The 26,949-nt window shown below is 49.0% G+C and overlaps 1 protein-coding gene across 2 annotated transcripts in view; it reads left to right on the forward strand.

Moving 5' to 3' along the window:
- The window catches only part of Xxylt1 (xyloside xylosyltransferase 1), a 127,755-nt gene that overhangs the window by 52,723 nt on the left and 48,083 nt on the right, over nucleotides 1–26,949 (forward strand). For both annotated transcript variants that reach the window (XM_019207499.1, XM_010624552.2), the window contains exon 3: nucleotides 13,273–13,405. In XM_019207499.1, the coding sequence (XP_019063044.1) occupies nucleotides 13,273–13,405 (133 nt within the window). The remainder of the gene's footprint in view (nucleotides 1–13,272; nucleotides 13,406–26,949) is intronic.

The following is a 26,949-nucleotide window of genomic DNA, read 5'->3' on the forward strand; positions in this document are numbered from 1 at the left end:
TTTTTTTTTGGTACCAAGGACTAAACTCGGGTTCCTGCGCTTGCAAGGCAGGCAGCGGAACCACTGAGCTAAATCCCAGCCCAGGTAGGAGTACTTTTGACAAGCTTTGTTTATGTTACAGGAATGAAACTTACCAATTATCCTGTCCAGACTCAGGATATGATCAGAGGTGAAGTTTTAAACAGAAAAACAAAACTTGGGCTGGCTTCTGCAGAAGAGGAGCATTCCGTTCTCGATATACGTAGTGTTTCTGTGCCCACATGGTTGTACCAGCCCTTGCCCCTGAACACATCTGGGCATCCTTTAGGTTGGTCAGCTTTTCCATTACTGGCATTCCTCAAATGCTGCACCTGGGTGTTTATCCTTCGTGATATCAACAGGGTTGTAAATAACTGTTGCATGAATCGCACAGAAGTAATTTCAGCTCTTGGTACCAACTATTCAGAAAGCCACCTGCCATGGCCTGGCATTTTGGAAGCCAGAGCCTCAGCTCAGACCTGCAGGGATCTGCCTGACCTGTGGTGGAGAAAAGAGAAGGTCGTGGCATCCCTGTAATCAGAGCAGTGAGCTTTAGAGAAATCAAGACACCCATAATCTGGACACCGACCTGCCAGGAGCAGGTTAAAAATGTCATTTGTTTTTATAGGAATGCCAAAGCTTTCTCTTCATACAGACATGCAGGAAATTAAACCACAAGAAAGGCGAAGTCAGATTTCTTAATCCACACAAAACAATGCAATCTGAAATGTGGGTTTATGGTTGGAAAGTGACTGGGTAAAAATAGCACAGACTGACTGCACAGTTCCGCCTCCTTGCTCCCTAGTGTGGGTGCCTGTGGACTCTGGAGACAGCCGGGTGCCTGCTGTCGGAACCGGTCCTCCCTTGGCCAGGCGGGCACTGCCTGGGGACTTGGGCCGCCTTCAGCAGTGCCAGCTTGCTGCCCTGCTGGCTCTATGTTCTGTCCTGAGAGGCTCATCTGAGTCCTTCAGTGTTGGGCTTCAGTGGTCTCTTTGCTTGGGGGCAGTGTTATCAGCTCCGGCCATCCTTGTACTTGGTGAAGTGACACAGTCTTGGAGATTTAGTAAGGGGAGGGTCACAGGGCTGCTCCCTGTCGCTCCCCATGACCTCACACCCTCACCTGTGTCAGAGCTGCTCCCTCTGCCGTGGGTCCCTTTCCACCTGGAGCCCTGAGAAGACAAACTGGCCATGGAACAGAGACCCGGCCTCAGTGACTTGAGGGTTTTTCTCAGCTCAAGCCTGTCATTGCCTTGGACTTCAAGATGTCCTTGGCAAGAAGAAGGGGAAATGAGCATAAACAACAATTAAATAAATGACAGGAAGAGAAACCAGGTGAGATCAGCTTTCAGCTTGCTGTTTGCCTTTTCTTTGAAAATTTGGAAGCCCAGTAAATCACCCTGTGGCAAAGCAGGAAGTAGGCAGAAGTTTCTCCTTGATGACTTTTAGCTTAGGAAAAATGTTATAAAAATGGGTAACTCTGGCCACTGTGAGAAGAAATCCTAAAGAAAGCCTGAGATCATGGCAAAAAGCCTGAAATCTAACACACATGACTGAAAAATAGATATTTTCCATGAGGTGATTAATTTGTCTTCTTTATTTTGATACTAGGGATTGAACCCCGGGCCTTGCATGTTAGGCAAGTGCTTTACCATGAAGCTACATTCCCAGCCCTCTTTATTTTGAGTCAGGCTCTCACTAAGTTGAGATCCTGCTGCCTTAGCTCCTGTGTGGCTGATATTACAGATGCCATCAAACCCAGCTAATTCAAAAAAAAAAGTTTTTGTTTTTTTTTTTAACTTTTTAGTTTTTTTAGACAGGGTCTCACTTTGTAGTTGAGATTGACCTGGGACTCACTATGTAGCCCAGGCTGATCTTGAACTCACAGTGATCCTCCTGCCTCAGCCTCCCAAGTGCTGGGATTACAGGTGTGTGCCACCATGCCTGGCTTAAACCCAGCTAATTTTTAAAAAATGTCTTTAATTTAAAAGCAACAGAGGTCCATTTTGAAAAGATTAAAAAATATTTTTAAAGTAATTGCACATTTACCACAGTGATGTTTTAGCATATTTTCTTCCTGTCTCACGAGTGTGTATATTTACCTGCACATAAATGCATATGTTAATTAACATACTGATAACCTTATATATTACAGTACTATTTAGCTTCAGGTATTAATTTATTTCTGTGGTTATAAAAATGTGCATGTGTGTAGTAGAAAACTTGGGAAAGTATATAAAGGAAACATTTAAAATAACCTATAATTCTCTTAGGGGCCAGGGACACCTGTATAGGTGCCCTACTCAGGGGCAGTGCCTCCCAGCATTCACACCTTTGCTTAGCTCCCTCTCCTTGAATCTGTGCAGGTGCTGTGACAGTGGCAGTAACACTCCCTGTCTCCCAAGGCAGGATCACAGGAAGCCATGTGGCTTCGTCTTGGGTCTCTTCGAACAGTTGCTGACACACTTCCACTTGGAGCCCTGCTGGACCAAGCATTTCCCCGAGGAGAAGCACATAAAGGCACTTTGGTTCACAGCCCCAGCAGTGCCCCTTGCTGCCAGCCTGTGTCCATGGCTGGTGATGTCTGCCCGTCCTGGAGCCGGCTTGGACCCTTGTGCTCCTGCTGGATTGCTTCCCCGCTGGGTGACCCTAGGCAGATGGTTGGCCGCTGTCAACCTTAGTTTTTAACATTTATAAACCTTAAAGTGGGGCCTGATACAATGGCAGATGCCTGTAATCCCATCTACTCAAGAGGCTGAGGCAGGAGCATTGCAAGTTTGAGGCCAGCTTGAGCAATTTCATAAGATCCTGGCTCAAAATTTAAGAAGGGATAGGAATGCAACTCAGTGCTAGCATGCTTACCTAGAGTATGCCAAGGAGTAAGATATGTCATAGTTTTGTGAAGCATTTCCCTGTGAAGTGCCGTTGTTACCAAGAGAAAAACAGTAGCTTCGCAGAGAGCCCAGTGACCGTCACTGGTAGCTGGAGTGATAAGGGACACGGGGAAGAGCAAAACTTGACTGTCTGCTCCTGTCAAAGGAGTTTGTTCAGCCTGGATCTTGGCACAGGAGCCATTGGGCCAGCCCAGGCAGAAGGGCCTTTTACTAACTCACTAACTTGCTCTCCTTACATTGTCCCAGGCCCCGGAATGCGGGGCAGGACCCAGGAATTACCGAGATGGAACAACAGGCTGCAGTCCTGGATCAGAGAGTTTGTTTTCGCTATCGCACAACTGACTTATTTTGAATGCAACGGTGGGATCGATGGTTCTGATGTTGCGCTGTGGTGATGAGAGCAGGTGCATTTGTTTTAGGATGTGTATGCTGAAGTGTTCAGAAGTAAAAGCCATTTTTTTTGTTGTTGTTGTTCTTTCGCTTTCAGCTACAGTTCTGTGAATTTGGCATTGGGCTTTTAAATCTTTAATTAAAATGAAAACAACGTAAATTTCATTTAATTAAGATAAAAGAAAACTCCATTAAGCTAATGTTTCATTAAGCTAAGGAAATGAATTAGTTCGTCCTTAAGTACAGTCCCATGGACCGGATCTTTTAAATTATGGACTCTGTCAGAGAAACACTGTGAAGGGAATTTCTGGGTGGACATAGATGGGGACCCCTGTTTCATACTAAGGCAGTTTGTGTTTTGAATGAAAATCAGAGTCTAGATGCAGGCCCACGGGCCAGGCCTTCAACCTCCCCACCTTCCGTGTTGCTCTTGTCGCACCTACACTAAGGGGTAACTGCAGTGGACAAAGACAACAACATTTCAGCTCTGTCTTGGGGAGAAGGGAATGGTAAACTGGGCACAAAAACCTCACTCTTGCAGATTAAATGAGGCAAAATATTCTAGCCCAGTGCCTGACATCTAGGTGCTTCATCATTTTATAGATGGTGATAGCTAGTTCATCTTTTTAAAATGTAGTATAGAAGTTAGTATTGTAACGCGACATTTTGGCAAGAGACCCACAACCTGAAGAGTCATTTGGCCATTAGCTGTTCAGTTTGCCAACTGTGCCAGGGGGGCAGATGTTGCTACTGAGAAGTTTAAAACTATATTTTTTTTCTCTTGCTACAAAAGGCAAGAGAAGAGGTGTGACTTAAAAACATAGTGAATATTTACAATAAAAGACAGATTGCCATGAATCCCCCTCAGAATCCTCCCCCTCACTTCCAACACAGTATCCCATCACCCTTGCCACTTGGTGAAGCAGTTTGGAAGTCCCCTTTTGTGAGTATCTTTAGTTGTGCTGTCATGGCTGCCTCAGTGTCCTGAATCCATTCAAAATGTTGGCCTTTCATGGTCACATTGACTCTGGGGAAGAGCCAGAAGTCACACCATCATAATTTTATAAGCCTGCTTTTCTGTTGCATGGCACTCTGGCAGTCACTGTATTTTTGATCACACCTCGTAAAGATTCAGGAAAGAGGACTCCCAGAGCTGCTTCAGAAAGGGGTGAGAATAATGAGATCAGTATGTCATGAGGGAAAGAACTTTGAGGGGAATCTATGGCAATGTGTCTTCTACTGTCACACATTTTTGAACTTGCATATTCACTGCATAGTTCAGTCATACCTTCCTTCTGATCATGTGCAGAGAGGCATGTCCAGCTGGAACCTCAGTAGCTGTCTTGCACCATGAGGTGACCTGAAGGATGAAAATCAGATCTGGGAAGACAGGAGGAGCCTGGTTCCTTGATAACTTCATGGAACAGCCATGCTATTCCTGGATACCTTAGCTGTGGCCTCACATGTGTTCAGCTATTGTTACTTAATACACTGTTCTGTTCCTTGCATGGGTGCACCTGCCTCCTGGGGTTATTGTAAGATTAAATGAGCTAAACCATAGGGGAAAATTTTCTGAGCTGGGAGTGCACTTTTGAACATGGTGATGTCCCATAAAAATAGAAGGAATTAGCCCTGTTACAGTCATTGTTCCATGAATGAACTGAAGGGGCAGAGCTCCTGTTGGCGGGCCCTGACAGCTGGCTGGGCCAGGCTGGAGCAAGATTCGTGGCACCATGGGGGTTGAGCTGCAGGCAATAGGACAAAACCTGTGTTGGTTTCTCTATTTTTATATTAAATCCATAATTTAGTGTGGGCTCGAATTCCATCAATAAGGGAGAGTAGTTAGAGAGAAGGCCCCAGAGGTTAAAAATAAAGCCCTGGTTCCATAAAGAACTGCAACATAGGCAGCGTGGCAGTGTGCTCTGAGAGGCTGAGGCAGGAGGATCACAAGTTCAAGCCCAGCCTAAGCAACTTAGTGAGACCCTGTCTCAAAAAAGGAGGAGGAGCGCTGGGTTTGTAGCTCAATGCAAAGGCCCAGAGTTCAGTCCTCGGTGCTGCAAAAAAAAAAACACAACCAAACCGAAAAAACCATAACACCAGGAATTTGGCAAGATGAACCATGACAGGGCAGAGCAGTGGTAGCTGAATCTTTATTTTTCAGAAAACATCTGTTAATTCTGATCAAGGAGGGTTGGGTTGTACAGCTTCTACCTCGAGCTATGAAGGAAAGCCTGCTGGTAATGCCCGGGACCGGTGTCCCTCTGGTTGTTGTGAACTGAGTTAAATGGGGTCCTGTCCCAAACAGGAAGGGCAATTAAAGTTTTGGAGGAAAAAAAAAGTCTGTGGCAGGTACCAGGGTAATATATGTGGAAAGACCAAGAGAGACTGCGGACTTTCGTACTATAGGCACAGAAGGTCTTCAATCTGAAATCCCATCTCCCCTGCACGTCATAAATCAGGGCACAGGCTCTCACTTCATCTCAGCAACAGACCTGAGGGGACAGCTGAGACCAGGGCTTCTCTGTATTGTTTTACATGGCTATTTCCCTAAAGTTTTGCAGCCAAGTTTAACATAAATTCTGTCCTGTGTCAAAGCAGGTGATCCCCACCCAGTCACAGTGGGTGCTGAGGGTGACAATGGAGGCGCTCGATCCCTTTTGCTGAAGCGAGCAGCATCTCTTCCTAATAATGAGCCTTCCCCACCAAACCGGAGCTGAGAGCTGGGAACGGCACCCTGCTGAGCCGTAGCTAACGCTCCATTCTCCGTGCTGCGTTCGGAGAGGGGGTGTGCAGGGTTAGAAGAAAGGGTTTGTTGTATAACTAATACATAAAACTGACTGTGATCATTCATTTCAACCTCCTGGCCCCAAAACCTTTTACCAGAGCTGCTAACAGGTTGCATAAATCATTCTTATGAACTGTTTCCTTTCGCTCCACCCACCACCCCCTTGGAGGTGCGGGCTGCTAATGTGGAAAACATAGATTAGCACAGGGAGGCAGCCCTTCCGGGCTGAGCATCGGATCCAGGGCCCGGAAGGCAGGAGGGTGTGGGGGGCTGCAGAGCAGGCAGATTCCCGGGCGAGCACCCAGCAGCTGTGTGACCTTCCCATACTTCGTGACTTCCTCTTCTGTCAAGCCGCAGTAGTAATACTAATTGTACCCTGAATTTGGATGCGTCCTTGAATGTGATGAAGTTATACGTGTTGGTTGTTGTTAGGAAAGACTTCCTTTCAGCTGACTTCTGTGGCCTTGAAACGTCTTTTCCAGAAGTTTCTCCATTGGTTCCTTGGTTAATAAAGGGAAATCTCAGAAGTCTTCATGCTGAGGCAGGGGGTCGTGGGAAGTGGGGGACCCTTCTCTGTCTATAAATCCTCCGAGATGGCCTGGAGCTGCCTGCCATTTCCCTTTATATGGAAGCTCTTCTTGTTTTAAAAAATAATGGGGTTTAAATAGGAGCTTTAGAAATGTCTGAGGGCTTTCCTCAGAGGCTTGTATGTATGTTCTGGGTCAAACTGTCCAGTGAAGGACGCGCAAAATTGCTTCCTTGTTGCTACACCTCCCCGAGGCCCAGGTTCTTGCGGTGTTGGTAGAGCTAATGTGATGCTCCGTGAGACTCCTTGGCTCAGTGAACGTGGAGCGCTCTGCATGGACTGCTCTCTCTGCCCCTAGAGACGAAGGTGCTTCTCTAACCAGGCTGTGGAGTCCCCGAATCTGCCCAAGGCCTTGAACTACTGGCATGTTCTGCTGTGTTCCTGCAGAGCAGCATTTCCCACAGTTAGACAGCTGCCGTGCCACTGGGCCACCCATTGCAAAGGGACAGAGAAGGGTGCTCCACGGGCCATCTGGGAAACGGTCCAGGTTTCCTGTTGGATGTGAGACCACCAGTGCCAGTTCCAAGCACAGATCTCCTGGGGATGCAGCGGGACCTGTGTTTGCAGTGGCTGGCGTCCACTTCCTGCACAGACCCTCATTGGAAAAGCACCCAATGTGGCAGACAGAGCAGCGTGACCATGCCTGTCCTGTCCTCCTGAGACACAAGCTGTCCTCTTAGGGGAAGTCTCCACCCTTCAGTCACTCTCTGGCTCCTGCAGGCCAGAGGCGCTGTCCAGCTGCCATTAGAAAGCCCCAGAGTGTGATAAGGCAGTGGCAAATTGCTTCAGTATTTCAAAGTGGACGGTGAGAAAGCAGGGTCCTTTTCCAGGAAGCTGCTGCCAGGGCCTTGCCTGAGGATGCAGGAGCCACATTGCTCACTGCTGTCATCATTTCCCTTCCTCTCCAAGCCTCCGTGCTGGAGTGATGTTCTGAGGCAGGCAGGCTCTGATGTGTTGTAAATATTTATCTCTGGAAGCTCTGAAGCTGGCGCAGAGCAGGCAGACAGAGGCATTCTTATGGGTGACCTGTCCCTCCCAGAAGGCCCGTTTGTTTCCCAGGGTGGCGGCCCCAGGCTCACCTTCTCGTTCCTTCCTGATCTACTTGTTGCATGTTGTTTTTACGTGTTAAGATGTATCTGCCAGGAATTGTTACTGGGGGCAGGAGAAGGAAGGGGAGAGGGAAGAAAAGAGCCCCCCTTTTTCTCTATTTTTTTGCTGTTTGTTTTTGGGTGTCATTAATTACTCACTCTGGTTGTAATTCCATCCACGGTCAGATGACATGCCTTGTGGCTGGTTTAATTGGAAGCCGATGACGAGTTGTCCCAAGCTTGTTTCCGCAGGGGAATGTTGATCTGGGACTCTCCCAGCTGGGACTGCGCCATGAATGTGGCCTTTGCAGTTCAGTCCCGCCCAGCCTCGCTGGGAGCTCAGCCTCCAAGCCCAGCAGCAGGTGTCGCTGTCCTCAGTCCCTGGAACAGCCCTGGAGGACCAGGACCTGCTGTAGGGGGTGCCCTGGGGCCAGGTGGGGATGATGGCCAGAGGGCTGTAGAGCCCTGGAGAGTTGCGACTTTGGTTTACTTTGCAGTTTCTCCTTTGCTTTCCAACCTGTGAGCCATTTCCTTAGCCTGAGACTGGAGCTAGAGAGGCTAAGGGTGAGCTCACGTGTCTCTGGAGAGGGCGGCACCCCCTTTCTGACTCTGTGCCCAGAGCTGGAGCTCAGGTGGAGATGGGTCTCAGAGTAGAGTGCCCACCCATAGCATCTTTCCCTGTCGCCTCTCACGAGAACCAGTGTTCAGAGCTCCAACTTGCTGACCCCACCGGGGGCACTGGGCCCTGCCCAGGTGCCATCCTCTCTGGGAGGCCAGTCCGTCAGCAGCAAGAGGACCTCAGCACCACTGTGTTCCTCAGACCAGGTGCCAGCGCTCAAGAAAGCATCCCCCACCTGAGAACGTGACACAGGCTCACACTCACCCTTCAGTTCTTGTTAATGTGACTTAAATACACGAGAAGATTTTTAAGGATGAGGGATGGGCCGGAAGGCTTGATCGATTGGTTGCAGCAGCAAACACTTTTCTAGGAATGAGCAGGCTCCCCTGGACCGGGGCAAGGGTGGAGTAGGAAGAGAGTGTCCTTCTGCTGGTGCTGGGCCAGCATCTCCACCGCCTCTCTGGGTGCAGAGCATTATGTCCGGCTCCTTCCTCCCTCTGAGATCGTTCTTAACATTCCTGCCTGAGATTAGTGTGAGAGGTGGAGACCAGTGTTGTCCTTGCACAGAGCGTGGCAGTCTGATTTCTTTCCTTTGGCTACGCCTTATCCATCTTCAGCTTCACATCTTCCTGGGCCAGTATGTGGCTACTCCAGGACCTAGTTATGTCAGGTGCCTTTGGGCCTCGACGTGTTTTGACCTCTCTAGTTCAACCACAAGGACATCAGCTATTATATCATTCCTTTTACTTCAGTGGTCCTGCTGTGTCCTATCAGCTGTCTTCCAACCAGCATCTTCTCCAGGCCGGTGCAGTCTCATTCTGTCCTTAGATCGCCAGTCACCTCTCAGCCTTTTGTATAAACTTTCCAGATGTGGTTCCCACAGAGAGATGGCTCCACCAGGAGCAGGGGCAAAAGGAACAGGTCCCTTTAAATAGCTCATCCTAATAAATTGCAGCATTCCTAGTAAGCATCTTCCTCTCTTCAGCAGTGGCAATTACAACTTGGCATTTTATTTCATAATTTCACAAGAGGATAACCTTTGGACCCAGGCCCTTGTGACAGTGCAGGCTAAGCAGGAGGCTGTCCCTGTCTCTGCCTGGGCCGTCATTTTACACAAGTGAAAGGTCACATTGCGTTTTGAGCTGTGCTACATTCCTTCCTAATCAGTTACCTTGCTCAGTGGGGCCCCAGAGCAGTGCCTGGGAGAGCAACCTCCTGAGCCGTTCTGGCAGTAACGAGCCGAAAATACGACGTGTGATCAAAATATAAGGTGACACTGTCACTGAGTGCCATTCATGGCGAGGCAGGCTCATAAAAACATGATGCTGTGTCCTCATCCACCCTGTTAACCAGATCTGGCACTGTGCACCTCTCCCGGCTCTTCCCCAAAGCCAGCATGACCCGCAAAGGTCTACGTTTTGAGTCCATTCTGGACATTGAAGCAGCCAGGAGAGACAACTGAAGATACTGAGAGGACTTTAGAACTGCTCCAGATAATGGCAAGAATGATGGGCTAAGTTGTTTGAACCAAGGGGGAGGGTTAGAGGGGGATTAACAGCAGTGTGTCTTTTACAGTAGTAAAAATTTTAAAATTTAAACATTCCCTATAGGGCCAGTAATCTAGCTTAGTGGTTCCGCCACCTTCCTTACAAGTTCAAGGTCCCGAGTTTGATCCCCGGTACCAAAAAAAGAGAAAAGAAAAGAAACATTTGTTATATTGTTGATCACATCTCATGAGTGAAAGCATCTCAGCTTCCTGTGTCCTGGTTCCAGACCCTAAGTGGCAGGGAAAGTGCTCAGCTTATGGAGGGGCTCATTAAGAGGGAGTGGGAATCTGCAGGAGGCACCGAAACATCCAGCTCTGCCTCCCAGGGCGTCCCTGTCCTCTGGAAGTGCACCCCGCAGGCATGGGGCTCTTTCTGAGCAGGCCAAGGGGAGCAACCAGGGACCCCAGGCAGGCGCTGGGGCACAGGGCAGGAGGCCATGGCTTCCACCAGGCCCGTCCAGCAGCTGCTGAAGGTGGCCTTGGGCTGCTGCTTGCAGAGCAAATAGGACTTGGTTGCCTTGCAAGCCCAGAGGATACACAGGACCTTCCTCGCACTGACAAGCCGGATGGATGAATGGCTTTTCTTACCATCAGTTGTTTCATAAGTTACAGTGAAATCGCTATCAGTTCCTCATTTCCTTTCCTCGCAGTCTGCATCGGCCAGCCTCTTGCTGCGTCCCGCAGTTCTTTTTCTCACTGAAGGTCTGTGGCCTTTCTGTGGGCCCTGTGTGGTAGCAGCAGGGCTACACCCTGCATCTCTGTTCAGAGAGGAGTCAGGCGCGTGGGAGGGAGAGTGACGTGGGGGGCTCTCCAGTCAAGCCGACGGAGGTTCCAGTCCCACAGCACTGACTCGTCCGGTGATCTTGGGCTAATGTTTCTACTCTCTCTAAGCTTCTGTTTCTTCAACAAAAAATGGGAACAATTCTACTTAACATATTGGGCAGTTATGAAAAATAAACTATTGCCATGACAGGAAAGGATGGTGCTTCCATGTGGCCATCGTTGATGTTATTGAAAGTGGTCCTTGAGGCCACCATGCGTCCTCGAAGCCTTCCCGTCTCCTAGCCAAATGCCCTGGTCCTGCAGAACGTGCAGATTCTCTGCAGCGGATGGTATACCCTCCTGTCTCTGTCTGGTGAGGACTTTGCTTTACCATGCCTAAGAGCTGCCCTGGGTCATGGCTCTTGGGGCGGAGGAGATGGACCAAAGGAAAGCCTAAAATGGCTAGAAAAAACGTGTGCCACAGGTGTCCCCAGGATCAGGTGCTCAGCCCTTGACATCCCATCGTGACTTCTTGGTAGCTGCAATTTCCGCTCCTGTGCTATGTTATCTTTTTAAGGTCAGCATCAGGGTCTTTCCACGTGTTTCTGCTCTGTGTCCTTCACTAGGGCAGGATTCCAGAAGGCCAGCAGAGTCACCGCAAAGGCTTCCAGACATTCAGACTCCCGGGTTATCAGCCTTCCTGACTTCTGGGTTGTTACTCTTGTTATTGTTGGTTTTTAGGTCCAGGAAGGAAACGGTCGTTTTACTCCTCGAGTGTGGGGGTGGCACGGCACAGGTCTCAGGATCACGTTTGCCCGGCAGACCCACCTTCCTGTACCTCTTTCCCGCCAGGGTCAGAGCAGCCTGGCTGGTTGGGTTCTTATCACTGTAGTTTTTTTCTTTTCTAGAAGAGTCGTGAAGAATGTTAAGTAAGGTTTTGTTTCTGCATCACAAAGGAAAATGGGACAAGTAACAAGTGAGTCAGCTTTTCTTGACTCTTAAGCTGTGATTTCCTCCTAAACTAATTTAGAGAATAGCTATTGAGTTCCACAAACATCCTGGAATGTGTTCTGTAAGCCAATCCCTGCACAACGGTGAGTGAAGGCCAAGATGCCGGAGTCGTGGGCTTGTCCTCAGAGGGCTGCCGCAGGGGCCTGTGCTCACAGAGCTGTAGTGCTCTTGTTCGCTGGGCTGGCAAGAAAGGACGGCAGAGAGCAAAGGGGAGAGCTGGCCTTCTGGAGTGGGCCGGAGCATTCCTTTCTTTCTCCATCCCTGCCTACCCTCAGGGCCTGGCCCAAGTCCTCCTCCCCCAGGACGTGTTCTTTGCTTCAGCGAGGTCTCTGCTGTCCTGACTCCGGATTCCTACAGCCTGGGAGATGTTTCCCACACAGTCTCATCCTGGCAGCATCTCGGCCTCACCAGGCACACCATAGCCTCCCTGTCTTCAAAAACGAGGCATCCAAGGTTCAGAAAAGTAAAATAAGTTTCCCAGCCACAGAAGTAATCAGCAGCCAACCCTGAATTTGAGCTCCGGTGTGTGTTCCCGGGCCAGGTACACCCCCCGACCCATATGGCGTTGTTCCTGTTTAGGTGCTAGCACCCATGCCTCCCTCCCGTTCGTAGTCACTGCCTGTCCCTCGTGGAGGCCAGGGCCCAGCCTGCTTGATGTCTGGCCCCTCCTGGCATTGACACCACAGGAGCTTGGTCAGGCAAGCTGTGTGAAAGACAAGGGGATGAATTTAGCTTGTGCTGCTCCCCCTGTGCCTGGCCAGACTTTGCCTCCCTCCTCCTCTCCTCTGCCCCAAGCCATGTGGAGCAAACAGCTGTCATGTACTAGGTAGCAGGAGACTGGTAACTAGGGTTCCTTTTGTCTTGTGGACAGTGCATTAAAAGCATGTTTGGTATCTAAGGCCTTCGTGCTGATTTCCTCCAGGTCTACATCTTGACACCTTGCTGGATTTGCAGAACATCCTAGCGAGGACCTAAGAAGACGATGTCTTTCATCTTTCTCATCTGTGGGGCATTTACCCCCGTTCTCCAAGAAGAGAAACCACCTGGGTGTTTTGAGTCTTAAGTAGGGTATCCACACATGTATGATCCAAAGCAGCTATTTCTTGGCTTTTTGTTTTGTTTTGTTTTTCAAAGCAGATTTTTGAGAGTGAAATGGTGCACTGTTGGCACTCGTACCTACACACTGGAGCTCAGGCCACCCAGTTCTAAGTAAAATGGGTGTCTGCAGTTGGAAGGGAAGATAGGGGCAACAAGTGTAAAGAAGTCTAGCACAGAGCGGGTGCTGGTTGGTGAAGGGCCAGGGCCTTTGTTTCTAGCAGTAACTTTGTATCATTCAGCAACAAAAAGCCTTTCTCTACTCTCTATTTTATCTTCTGTCAGTGCTTGAGCCTTCCATCCTGTGTGCCTGCTGTCTTGTTATCTTTTTTATTTGTTTGCTTGTTTGAAACAAGGTCTCATTCTGTTGCCCAGGCTGTCCTTGAACTCACAATCCTCCTGTCTCAGCCTCCCAAGCAACTGGGATTATAGGCATGTGCCATCACACTTGGCCTTACTGTTTTTTCTTTCTACCCTCCAGATATCCTCAGGATCATTCAGCTTGACCTGGACCTAAAGTATAAGACCAACATCCGGGAGTTGTTTGAGGAGTTTGACAATTTCCTGCCAAGTGCCATCATTGGCATAGCCAGAGAGATGCAGCCCGTGTACAGGTAGGTGGTGGCTATGGGGGCAGCCCGGGACCTTTCCTACCCCACCCTCTGCCACCATAGGAGGTTGGTATGGACCAGCATGCGGTTTTCCTGTGCTTTGTGTCTGTACTCACTGCTCACAGTCGATAGCATGCTCCCATGCCAGAGATGCTACCTCATTAGCTTGGAGGCCTTTGTGACATTTTTCTTCTAGAAAACCTAGTTGTTTGGGTTATTGGCTCTGGTTAAGCTCAGAATTTTAAAACCTTGGGCTTTGACAGAGGTGGCCTCGGGATTTATCCTCCATTCTAGTGACCAGCAGGTCTTTCTTGGCCCTGGAATCACCATGCCCCTTATCCTGTGTAAGCAGAAGTTGATGAGAGGGACCGAGGGGAAAGACACTGCCACCGTGGGACTTGGGATTGGCAGGAGCGGTGCAGGTGAAGTGGCCCTGGGTGCACAAGGCAGCATTGCGTTGTTCGTGCTGGTGACAGAAATGCCAGCACCCAGGAGCCGAGAGACGCGTTCAGGAATATTTCTACAGTGACATTTGTTGTAGCCCCAAACTGAAAACAACTCATATCCTCTGGACAGTGGAATGGATGGATGAAATGCATGAATCCAGTCAAGAACTCCACAGTAAAAATGAGCAAGTAGTCGCTACACATGATGACAGGCAAAACTGAACAGTGATCTTTAGTGACACAACCACAAGTGCTAAACTGGCAGGGAAATCCAAGGAGGTGACCCTATAGCTGCTGAAGGCCTGGGGGCCGCAAGCAGGACTGTGCTTTACTTTTCCACTGAGGTGGTGATGTACACATTGTACATGTTGTTTTGGGGTGTAATATGCCTTTTTCTTATTTTTGAAAAGGGGTAGGGGAAGAGCAGCAGAAGCAGGTTGCTGTTAACAAGGCCTTGGCCCGGGATCTCTGTGTTGCCGACTCCTCCTCCAGCCCGTGGAGTGACCAGAGCGGCCGAAGGGTGCTGAAAGGAGCCGGGATTCCGCCGTCCCAGGACGTGCAGGTCCTTTGTTCTCTGTGCAGCTCCCAGCGTGGGCTCCCTGGGTCAAGACCCACGTCACTGGGGCACAGGCAGCCAGTGACTCAGATATGAGCTTCCTTTTGGAGGGAGGGGACAGAGACAGCCTCAGTGTGGTGATGGCTGTTTGAAAGTCCCAGATCACACAACAGGAAATTCCTGCAAGACCTCCAAATGTGCTGATAACTCCGGTCTTGGGGGCTGTTCCTCCTGACGTAATCCTCTCCAGAGGTGTCCCGGAGTCACAGGTGGGTCAGAAGGAGGAGCCGGAGCCAACCCTGCCATCTTGACTATGGCTGATTCCCATCTTGTCTCTGACTTTCCTAGGTGTATCTTATGCAGAGGTCCTTGATCAGCAAAGGGAGGGGATAGAAGGAGCATTAAATGAGAAGTTCTAGGTGCTGGAGTCCTAGCTCTGCCACCCACCACCCTTCAGGCCTTCTACAATGGGAGCAGCTGTGCTCTAAGACCTCTGCTCCCAGCTCTGGCATTGATGATCACAGCTTCCCACCCCTCCTGTCCTCCCCGCACCGCAAGCTGTGCATCTGCACGTAGCTCTGGGGCTCTGGAAGACCCATGGCCCTGGATGGTTCCATGGGGCTCATTAGTAAGCACAGCAGAGCAGGATGCCTATGAGCTCTGGCTCAGAATCTTCTCACGTCCTCTAAGTGGAAACCTGGAAACCACATCACTTCATTTAGACAGTACTGGCCAGATTTTATATTTTCTGCAGGTCTAGGTTTTATAAACAGTGCAACTTAAACCAATATAATGGTCTAGCCTTCCCAAAAGAAAATCCAAAAGATTATAGATTTTTAAAAAATGAAATGAGTTTTTCTCACCTTCAGAATTCGTAATTACTGCAGTGTTCAGTGCCAGCGGTGGGAGCTCTGCTCCTGGGAGAGGCTGAGAAGGTGGATGGTGGGGCCTGGAAACACAGCACCAACAGACACAGACTGCTGGCCGCACTCCCTCCCTTCGCTCTCACTGAACGGTGGTCCCCAAAGACCTCTACTGACTCAGGCTGCCCTTGATCGCTGTGCATCCTGCTGGCTCAGGGGAACTGGTTTCTAAAGTTTGCAGTTTTGGGATTCTCCGAGGCCGAGGATGGTGTGGCACCGGCCTCAGCAGACAAGGAGTGGAGCACAGTTTTCCCAGAAGATCAGTGTTGGTTGTCTGCTGCTTCAGGGGTCGGAGGGTGGGACTGGAAAGGGAGAGCGTGAGCAGGGTCCCGGCCTCCTGTCACAGTGTATGGGGACCCATGTCAATCAAGGGCTCTCCCAGAGGGGCGGAGTGTGCCGAGGAGAAGTTAAGTACTCTAAGCACAGTCTGATAGCAAGAAGGGACAACTGAAAACTGCAGCAGGCAGCACTAGAGCACGACGTGGCTGGGTAGGCAAGCACTTTTTGGTCTGGAAATTCACTAAGCTGCAATAGATTTGGAATTGCCCCCACTGTGTCATTTTTTATAGTCACTTGTCCCACGGTCACTGCACTTCAAACGGGCACATGTCAAGGCATTTTTATGGCTGTTTCCTGTCTATTGTGTGCTGTGAATGCCCGAGGCTTGGGGGTGGGTGGGAGAGAACTATTTCCCACTGTCTACTTGACAGATGGCTTTTTTAAAAAAAAAAAGTCTTTTTTCCTGCAAAGGTACATTAAACTAAGCTTGTTTTCTGGACAAGATGCAAGGATTTGGGATATTGGGATCGTCGTAGAGGATGCCTTCTTTCTTGGGTCACTGTTAAGATTCTGTAGGGTCCAACGTCCTATGACCTTTGTCATCCCAGAGTGGTGTGCCAGTCCTCTTGGGTGGCTCACTGCCACCTTCTCTGACTCTTTCTTTGCTTCTTCATCAGCAACCAGGGTCCCATCCAGATTGTCCATGGTGAAGTGTTCGGTTGGGGGAAGTGGCCAAAAGGAGAGAAGAGCCCAGGGCCTTTTTTTGTAAATCTGCAGTTATAATTTTTGAACACACATCTTGTGAACTTGCTTCTTTATGAATGTGTTAGGAAAGTCCAGAAGACTATGGGATCATCTTTATGTATATCCTGTAAAAACTATAAAGGCATCCTGTAAAAATTATTACCAGCAGGTGAAACAGCGTGGTGTAGAAGAAATGGCTCCAGGCTTTCCTCAGAAATAACAGCCACGGCCCATGCTGTAGGCCCCTTGATTCTAAGACTTTGTGTTTGCTCATCTGTGAGAAAGACAGATATATCTAATGCACGCAGTGCTGGAAAACTGAGATGAAATAGATTTGGAATCTCCAGGAGAATGGAATTTCTTGTGTGAGAGTAGAGTGTTCTTCCCTTAATCCTCTCAGCTCTTTTTTGGGTTTTATTTCCCAGAGAACTTGTTCTTCTGGATGCCTCCTTCTCTGCCCAACCCTTGGCCACTTGGGGTGGCCACGCAAGCCACGGGACACCAGTTCCACTGAACTGCATAGGACCAGCAAGTACCATTTGGTGTAATAAGCATGCTCCAGATACCGCATGGTATTATTTATCGTTTATCTGTTGTTTAAATTCAGCAGAATATCCTGTTTGTTTGGTCCTGAACCTGGCAGCCCTTCCCCTACTCAAGTGTAAAACTTCACATGTTCACAGATGGCAGCAATCTGGCTTGAGTGGGTGACAGATAGTGCAGGCAGGAGGCAGCCCTCTGTGTTTCTGGGCACACCGGGCCCAAGTGTGTGTCCCTGTCGCTGCAAGAGTGAAGGCCCATTAGTCGTGCAGGTCATCTGGGGGGCCAATAAGCCTGGGCTGCAGGTCACCAGGCTCCTGCTGACCCTGGAGAGAGGTAGAGAGAGCACGAGGAGCCAGTGTGAAGCCTGAGTCAGGGTCTCGCTGCCCTGAGCAGCTACTTGAGGAGCCTCTGATCGGTGGCTTCGTTGGTGGGGGCGGTGGCTTCTGGTCCCATCTTCCCCATTCCGCAGGCTCCCTATGTGCTGGAGATAGCCCGGGCCCACCAGGCCAAGCCAGCAGCAAGTGGGTCCTGTCAGCTGCATGCACAGGCCAGGCAGGCATTTGCTTTTGCATTAGGCGTTACAGTAGCAGCCGCTCTTCTGCCTTCTGAGGCCTTGTAGTTTATTATCCACAGTGCTGTGCCAGCCTCACCTCCTTCCTGATACTTGGAATGAAAATGTCCCCCTGGCTTTTCTGCAACTGCTTATCCCGTCCTAGGACTGGTGCAGTGAGCTCAGGGAGTGTCGGAAGCAAGGGATGATGTGACCGTCATCCCCCACGCCACTCTATGGCTGTGTGATCTCGGATACCTATCTTGCCCTCTCTGAGCATTAGAGAAGTGGAGATTATATCGCACTGTATATTGCTGAGTGGATGCGGGTTAAATTAGATGATAACTCCTAGTGCCTGGCACAAAGCAGCCCTCTAGTAGCAGTGGTGGTCACTACTCCGAGTCTCTGCTTTGCCACTGATAAGTTCTGTGACTCTAGAAAGACACTACCTCAGAGACTCAGCTTTATGTAAAATAGAGGCTTCTGCTAGCATAATTCGTGCTAATCTGAATTCCCTTCCTAAGTGCCAGGAAGGCCCCGCTCTGCCCCCACCCGCTAAAGAAATTCCCTTTGTGAATTTAGTGTCTGTGCGCGTCAGTTCATATACTTTAACTGTGTACCTTAAATATTATACTGCATTTGCCAAACAGAAACTGACCGTATCACGAGGAGAAAAGAACTAGTCCACAATAACAAGAAAATCTTAATACCCCAAGGGGAACGTGGAAAGCGGAGACTAGAAGAGGTGAGGCGTTCAGATAGACATTGCAGTTGGGGCAGCGCAGGAGGCAGAGAGGACCCGCGTCCGGCTTCCTCAGTCCCATGCTGCGTGTTTTGGTCACGCGGGGAGGGTGCGCATCTGGCCGCTCTGCTTCCTTCTGGCTCCAGTGTGTGGCTCTGGCCCATGGAGGAGTCTGTCTCAGTTTTTGAGCCCTGTGTCCTTTCCCTCGCTTAGATTAAACAAAAAAAATAAATAGTTATTTAGAGATAATAGATTTTCATTAAATCTTCAAATAGTATATGGAAACTATTACTTTCCATGACTTCTCTATAGACTCATAGAGTGAGTGTGAGTGTGTGTTTGTGTGTAAATGAGCGACTGTCTGCATCTTTTTGTTGTTCACTTGTCTATCTTGACAATCGCTTGCCTAACTCAGTCTTCTTTTATTAAACATTGTGAGCCTTCTGAGGCCACATTTTTCACTTTGGTTTGGTTTGGTTTTTGTTTTGGGTTTTTTTGTTTTGTTTTGGTTTTTTGGTTTTTTGAGACAAGGTCTCACTACGTAGTTGAGACTGACCTGGAACTCACTGTCTAGCCCAGGCTGGTCTCAAACTCACAGCGATCCTCCTGCCTCAGCCTCCAGAGTGCTGAGATTACAGTCGTGCGCCACCATGCCTGGCTGGTTTGGTTTTTTGAGACAAGGTCTCACTACGTAGTTGAGACTGACCTGGAACTCACTGTCTAGCCCAGGCTGGTCTCAAACTCACAGCGATCCTCCTGCCTCAGCCTCCAGAGTGCTGAGATTACAGTCGTGCGCCACCATGCCTGGCTGGTTTGGTTTTTTGAGACAGTCTCACTATGTAGTTCAGGCTGAACTTGAATTCACTATGGAGCCCAGACTGGCCTTGAACTCTTGGCGACTCCTGCCTCGGCCTCCTGAGTGCTGAGATTACAAATCGTGTACCACCATGCTCAACAAAAATTTTCGCTGTTTTTTATTAGTATATGTGTATAGTATATGTTTACATCTTAATTCCCTTTTCATCCCCTTTCCCTTCTCTTCCTCTATCTTCCACCCATCTCTTCATCTTCCTTTTTCTTTTTTTGGTACATGTTTTCAATAATAATGTTTACAACAGTTTATATTATGGGACATTTCTGATGGATACAAGAGTAGACAGAATCATAATTCTGAGCACTTCCACGATATCCATGGAGCTCCAGTGACGATCAATCTTTAGCCGACCTTGTTTCCTCCTGAGCCCACTAAGTCTTCCTCTTTGCCAGTTGTTTTAAAGCAAATCCCAAGCATCCGACCATTTCATCTGTAACTGTCATTTTTAATCTTTTTTAAAAGCTATGGTATTGAGGGGCACTGTGGGAACCCACAGCATCCCTGCCTGCAGATCCCCCACCATGGAAACCAGCTGCTGTGAGGGAGGAACACGGGGAGGCTCTGACATTGCAGCAGCCAGTGTCTCCTCCTTTCCAGGTTCTCCTGTGCGCGTCACATCTGGGAGCCTTTGTGGCTGATATAAATTCATAATGCACCAGGCGTAAGGCCCCGCTTCATAAGAGAACGCCCCATCCCTTAGGATGCATAAACCAGATAAAGATAAAATGTATTCAATTCTCCTCTGTCCTCTGACACTTGAAGATGAATTTCTTGCCATTTGTTCCTGTGCTTTTTTTTTTTTAATTAACCAGGATCGAGCCTGTCAGTTTCTATTAGCAGTAAACCTGAGTAAGAGAGCAAGCTTGCATTTTTTGCCATCATGATTCCTTTAGAATCCTGTGCTGCCTTTGCACAGCCTGTGGGACCTGGAGGTGGTGCCGTCGCCCAAAGACATTACTCATAGAGGGGTGGGGGGTGGGGTGGGCCTGCTTTGTAAGAGAGAAGGTCTACTCTGAGGTCATCATGTTTGAATGGCATCCATAAAACTGTATTTGGAAAGGAAAAAGTTGTATAGATTGAACCCAAGTGAGGCTGCTATGGCGATGGGGTCATTTCCTGTCTAATGGCTGTGTCTCCCTCAAGCTGCAGACACCAGGATGCCATCTGAAGAGGGGAGGGGTGGCTGAGGACCTGTGTGGGCCAGCAGAGAGATGAGGACCCGTTTGCACACAGGAGGGGCTCCTGGGTCTGATTCCAGGTCCTTTGCCTGCCGATGAGTGCTGGGGTAACACTGGACCCGTAACGTAGCTGTCCACGTTATTCCTGACCCGGGCATCTCGTAATGAATGAACGGGCCAGGCTCCTCAGAGGTGTTTGCTTAAAAATGAGGGAACAGATGTTTAATCGGAGGGTGTTCCCTCGGCAGTGGGTTGGCTGGCTGTTAAGGAGTTCTCTACAGTGCTGGCGCTAGACTTCCTAGAGAAAGTACCTTCACATTAAATTTTCCTTTTAAAAACAGTCCATGGGAGACATGATTCTCGGGTTTTATTTGGCCGTGTGTGTGTGTGTGTGTGTGTGTGTGTGTGTGTGTGTGTTTACCACAGGATTGGGTGATCGGAGAAGTTACAAAGAAGGAACATGCTTCCTCCTTCAAGGAGGTTATAGTGTGGGCAGGGGAAATAGGCAAGAGAACAAAATCGAGACACATTGGCAGAGATGCTGCTGTCATGTGTGTGTGATTTGCCCCCAAGGGCTCAGGGGTTGCAGCATGGTCCTCAGTGTGGTGACGTGAGGGATGGAGAGCCTTTCAGAGGTGGGACCTGGTCCTTGGACCACGAGGGAGGTGCCCTCAGAGGAATCAGGGTAGTTCCGGGGGCCCCTAGGTTAGTTTTCATGAGAAGACTGTTATAAAAGGAGCAAGCCTAGATCCCTTCCTGCTTCCTGTTGCTTTTGAGATGTAATCTCTTCCTTCCAACCATACACTGCCATTCGGGTGCCATCTTCCATGCCACCATCACAGAGCATAACTCACACTGGTGCCGAGGTCTTAAATCTCCAGAGCTCTGAGCTAAATAAACTTCTTTTCTTTATAATGTCACCAGCTTCAGGTATTTTGCTGTAGCAATGAAAAGCAGACCAATATAGGTTCTATGCCAGGACCACTGATTGGAGAAAGCCTTTCGTCAAGCCACAAAGACATTCTGCTGTAGGAACGGTAAACATTGCTGACAGCCCACTGCACCCTCTGTTGTATATTTCACCCTCAAAATGCCAAGGAAGTGGGTGACCTTTGTTTCCTCTGAAAGACCTCTTGGAAGGGGGATGGCTATACTTACTCTGTGAGTGAGGCTCTAAGAAGTTCACTTAGAACTGAGACTGAGCGCCTTGCCTGAAACAGAAGCTCAGTGGGCATTTGATGAGGGCCTGGCTGTGCAGTAGAGAGAAGTGTGCAGCCTTTCTGGGGGCAACCACTGCCCCAGATTGCCCCCCACCCTGAGAGACAGGCCTGGAAGGTCCCATCACCAAGGCATGGCACAGGATGATGGGCCCTGGAGGATTGTCCTCTTCCATGTTACTGCAACCTGTTTCTTTTGCCAGATGAGTATGTCCTGAAAGGCCCTCATTTGCAATCCAGGCAGCAGAAAAGACTTCTCTGTAAGCATCTTCCTGGGGGAAAAGCCACATAGCAGAGCCGCACAATGGCATCTGTACATGAGGGACTTTCTGTGGCAAACAGTGTGTGGAAAGGACTGAGTTGCACCTGAGAGGAATGTCACCGTGGCTCTGTGGCCATCTCACATGCACATTTCAGTTGACAGTGACATTTCTGCAGGCAATTCAGTGAAATGAGTTTGGTCTATAGCCCCTCTGTCTTTAGGTGAGCAGCAGAATTGGTTTTGCAGAAATGTCAGGCTTGAAAGTGGAGCCTGGGTTTGAATTGAACTCCTTGTGTCCCATTCCTGCAGAGGGTGACCTCTTGAAGCAAGCAAGCCATTTATTATTGATCATAGAGAAATGCCAGGACCCTCTGTTTGAGGGTATTTGATCAAGGAACCTAGCTTTCCCAGCAGTCCTTACCCTTGAGACTTTTACAGCACTGTTTGTAAAATTAGAGAGTGTGTTTGGGAACCAGGATTTGCCTGGATGTTTGCTGTGTTCTTGGTTCTGCTGGGGGCATTTTGAAGCTGGCAGTCCTGTTGGACTTGGAGAAATGTGAAGCCACAGAGATCCTCATGGGACCTCATTAATGTCAGTCACTCTGGAGTGAGGTGTCTGGGTATTTGGCTACTGATTCACTGCCTCCTCTTAATTCCCCTAGGCCCTGTGAAAGTAATTACTGCCTCCCTTAATAGAGCAGAGCACAGTATCTACATGGAAACCCTTTCCCTTACTGCCAGAACTGTCCTGTCTTGACTCGCCCAGTGCTCATGAACTTGGAACTATAAAGGCAGCAATGCAGTCCTCGCAGCGTACTTGGGCTGATGGGGAACAAGACTTCCGTGTGCTTAGTAATGTAACTGCACTCCCTTGAGAGTCATTTTTCAGGGAGCCTGGAAGATAATGTCTAAGCAAGGTATAGACATAAAGATCATATTATTTGAAAGGAATAACCAGGGCAGAAGGGAGGCAGGCACTCCCGTTTCTTCTGCCAAGATGTTGGCAGGGTCTGGGACGAATACAGAGTGTGACCTTGGTCCTGTGGCCACTTCTGTGCTCCTCCTCCATCCTTTTGGCTGCCATCCAAGGTTAACAGCATGCTACAGTGATCAAGCAGCACAACACACATTGGCATAAAGGAGCAGTAGAGTCCTTGAGACAGAATTGTTTGGTCCACCTTTGCAGCCAGAACCAGGCAGAGATTCATGGAGGAGATGGAGCACCCATACGGCGTGTCCTGGGCTGTGAGTGCAAGTGCTGCCTCCCGGCCACTCACACAGGCCAGACCAGAAGAGTCCCCGTCTCCAAGCCATACGCTGCACCCTGTTACAGATCGGATGGATGGAGGGGGTGGTTGTTTTTGACACAATTATAAATGAGAGAACATCTGATTAGCTTTCAGTAGGAAAGGTGATCATCCGTTTAGGTAACATACTGTAACAAATACAAAAAGAGGCTACCTGGGATTTAAAACTCAGGATACTGCCTGGAGCAGTGCAATTTCAGGTAAATGCCTCCAGGAAGTGATTATAGTTTTTAGAAACAGATTCTGAGAACAACAAAAACCCCAGATTCTGTAAGAGGAAAGCAAAGCACTTGATCAAAAGCCCCTGGGTGCCTTGCTTTTCTTTTCTTTCTTTTTTTTTTTTGGCGGGGAGAGGGGTTTGGAGACAGGGTCTCACTATGTAGTCGAGACTGACCTGGAACTTGCTAAGTAGCCCAGGCTGGTCTGGAACTCACAGCGATACTCCTGCCTCAGTCTCCTAAGTGCTGGGATTACAGGCGTGTGCCACCACACCTGGCTTTTGCTTTTCTTTTCTTCAGTAGTATGGATTGAAATCAGGGAGCACTGAGCTACATCCCTAGACTCCCCTTTTTGAAAAATTTTTGAGACCGTCTAACTGAGACCATAATGGCCTTGAACTTGTGATCCTCCTGTGTTCGGCTCCCAAATAGCTGGGATTTCAGGCTTGGGCCACCATGCCCAGCGGTGCCCTTTATCCTGATTGATGTTTCTGGGGTTTTTTGTTTGTTTGTTTGTTTTTTCCTTTAATTTGAATATGGGCCTAGTGTTGCCACATCTGACTTTCTTTTTCTTTTTGAATGAAATCGGAAGTCTGTGTTAATGCAAAAGCTTCTGATTTTTAAGTTGATAATGAGGCAGATAATCTGCTGACCAAATAAAACACATCAGTGCATCAGATTCGGCTCAAGGACTGGCCCATCGGTCAGATTTTAAAGGGTCACTGAGGCCAAAAGCTCTCACTCGGGACCTGGACCTCAGAAGGCCTTGGCCCTCGGTGCTTGGTCGCTGACATTGCCGTTTTTCAGGTCCACTCAAACTCTTCTTTTTTTCCTCCCCAAGTGTCTTCTCTTGTTCCTTTAAAGAGATGATTTTATTTTGCAATTTAAAGCTCTATGGAACAGTTTTTCTAACTAATTTCAGACTTACCTAATAACAAAACATCAAGGCCTGGCATAATTCTTTTCTGGAAATGTAATTTAGGGAGAAAATAAAAGGATCCTCAAGCTCATCACTTATTCCAGCTGGCACTGGTGTTAGCTTTAATGCATATATGGGCATCTTTCAACTGCTCCTGTTGTCTGAAGATGCTTTTGGGAGACTGGAGGCCTGGATGGGGGGGAGGGAGGGAGGGAGAGGATCCAAAGGGAAGAGGGAGGGGACAGGAGAGGCCGCAGTGGCCCTGTGCTGGTGCTGCCTCCCAGAGAAGCCTGCAGCCCCCGCCCTGCCTCCTCTGAAGTGGTATCCAGGGCAACTTTAATGCCTCTACAATGTGTCCTCTTTGATGGCCCATTTGGGGTTTTCTTCTTGATCTTTGAGCCAGGCATAGTTGCATTTGTCCTAGGTCATCAGTTCTCTGTGCAGCACTGACTAGATATCCTTCTCTTCACTTGGCCATGAACACTCCCAGCAAGCTTGTGGTACACTGTATGTAGCAGCGTGAGGGTCTCCTAGGACTCACTTGGTACCAGTGATCACACTGGACCGACAAGTGTAAAGCCACCTTAGGCCTGATGTCCTGGGCCACCCTAGGCCTGATGAGGCAGAGCCGGATTGGGGTTGGGGGAATTCAGAGAGAAAGAGTAGGGAGAAGATGACACAAGAGAGGGGACAGAGGGAGGCCGAGGGTCAGGAGTACTGCTTAGTCGGCAGTGTGTGGCTAAAATAAGGAGATGGTGAAAGCAAGAATTCATGAATCACACAGTTTATCGCTATACCAAAGGAGCTTTTTCTTTTCCTTTCTTTCCTTTGGGTTCATTGCTTAAAGAGGGGGAGAATAATGAGAACAAATCTCCCAGGAAGAAGTACATTAACCACAGGTGAGAATTATTAACGTCTAGTTGCTCAACTGGGATGGACAGTGCAGCCTAAAGAAGGTTGGCAGTGTACCTGTGAGTGCAGTTCTCCCGCACCGCACCTCTGTGGGGACAGGCGTGGCCAGCTGACACTACAGAACAATGCTGGTGTCAGCGGGGAGGCTTCTGAGATCAGCTTTCAGGTGCCAGGGTGAGGCCGGTCTCAGCCTCAGTTCTGTGTCCTCAGGGAGGCGGCTCACAGTGTAACCTAAGCTCTTAGCACCTGTCAAACTCTTAGGTATAAGGATTTTCCTTGGTTTACAATGGGGCTTTGTCCTGATAGATTGTCATCAACTGAAAATCTCCTAAGTTGGAAATGCACTGAATACACCTAACTACCTGCTCAGCAGTGCAGTCTGCTGGAAGGTATCAGTTGTTTGCCTCTTAATCGTGGGGTGGCTGGGAGTTGGGATTCGCTGCCACTGCCTGGCATCAGAAGAGAGGACCACACAGCGTATCCTGCCTCGGGAAAAGATGAGAATTCACATTGCCAAGTGTGGTTTCTGCCACTTAGGTGTTGTTCTCACACCACTGAAAAATCTCCAGCTGAATCATCATAAGGTGGGATTCTCTGGAGTTTGAAACCCAGGAGTTAAGGTTGGTGGCTCATATGGGGTCTAAGAAGATGGGACATTCTTGAGGGGAGGGAGGAGATTGCTCTGCATGCTTATTGCAGCAAAATCAGTCACTCATTGTGTTTGCAGTCGCTTCAAAATCATAGCACAGTGTTTCAGGAACCGCCATCTGTCAGATGAACCTGGAGGGGATCGTCGGTCATTCCTGGGCTGGAACTGGGCTCTGACTGGACTTGCAAGGTGAAGAGTAAAAATACCCTGCCTTGTAAATGAGTCTGCCCAGGTGTCTTAGTGGAGGCTGCTGAGGCACCTGTCACAGACTGGTGGCTCACAAGCAACAGGGCTTTACTTCTCTTACTTCTAGAGGTTGGGAAGGCCAGGATCAATATGCTGGCAGATTAGGCATCTGGTAAGGGTTGCTTCCTGGTTTGCAGATGGCTGTCTTCTTACTGTATCGTCACAGAGTAGATACAGAGTTCCTATCCCTTCTTATTAGAGCACTAATTGTCTTCCAAAGCCTCATCCCCTGACACCACCCCACTGGATATTAGGGTGTCGCCATGAATGCAGGGGCCAAGCAGGCCGTCACAGCAAGGCTGCCTCTATGTTTCCTGGAGGCCCGCATCAGCTCATGAGCTGGACTGTGGCCCTGGTTTGAATTGGAAGATTAGGCTCTCTTCTGTTGGGTGGTACCAACACTGCCTGTGGACTAATTTGCTAATTTAGAAAACAAACTCCTCGGATTAGGCCATGATTTCAGGCAGAAGAAACCAATGCAAAAAAGTGGAGGTGACACAGCTATGTCTTGAAATTGCAAATGCTTTGCTGTTGTCATTGATTTTTGGCTGGTCTCAAAAGTTCCCAAGAATCACTTTTCCCACGCATGAGCCACACCTTGGAACGTTAGCCTGAGGCTGGGACTGTGCTCTGGGAAGACTGGAGAGGCCTCCTACCAAAGGCGTCAGTCTCACACCAGGCTGCGGGGCTCAGAGGTGTTTCCTTCTGCCTCCCGCAAGGGCTGTAGCGTGTCCAGAGCAGAATCTCCAAGAGCCAGGAGCCCCTTATCTGGGAGAAGCCAGGGAGAGCCAGGTTCCCCCCTGGCCAGCTTGAGGAGCAAAACAGACGGAAATATGCTCTCTGGTAGAACTCACCCACATGGCCTGGAGCTGGCTGGCGTTACCCAGAGAACTAGTAAATTCCTGTGAGCCTGGCCTCAACGAGCATCTTTGGGAAGTGGTCCTTGTCCTCCCATCTCAGCACATCTGGGCTTGTCCAGGCG

This window comes from Fukomys damarensis, unplaced genomic scaffold, assembly GCF_012274545.1.
Source record: "Fukomys damarensis isolate Sample0158 unplaced genomic scaffold, DMR_v1.0_HiC HiC_scaffold_12, whole genome shotgun sequence".
NCBI lineage: Eukaryota > Metazoa > Chordata > Mammalia > Rodentia > Bathyergidae > Fukomys > Fukomys damarensis.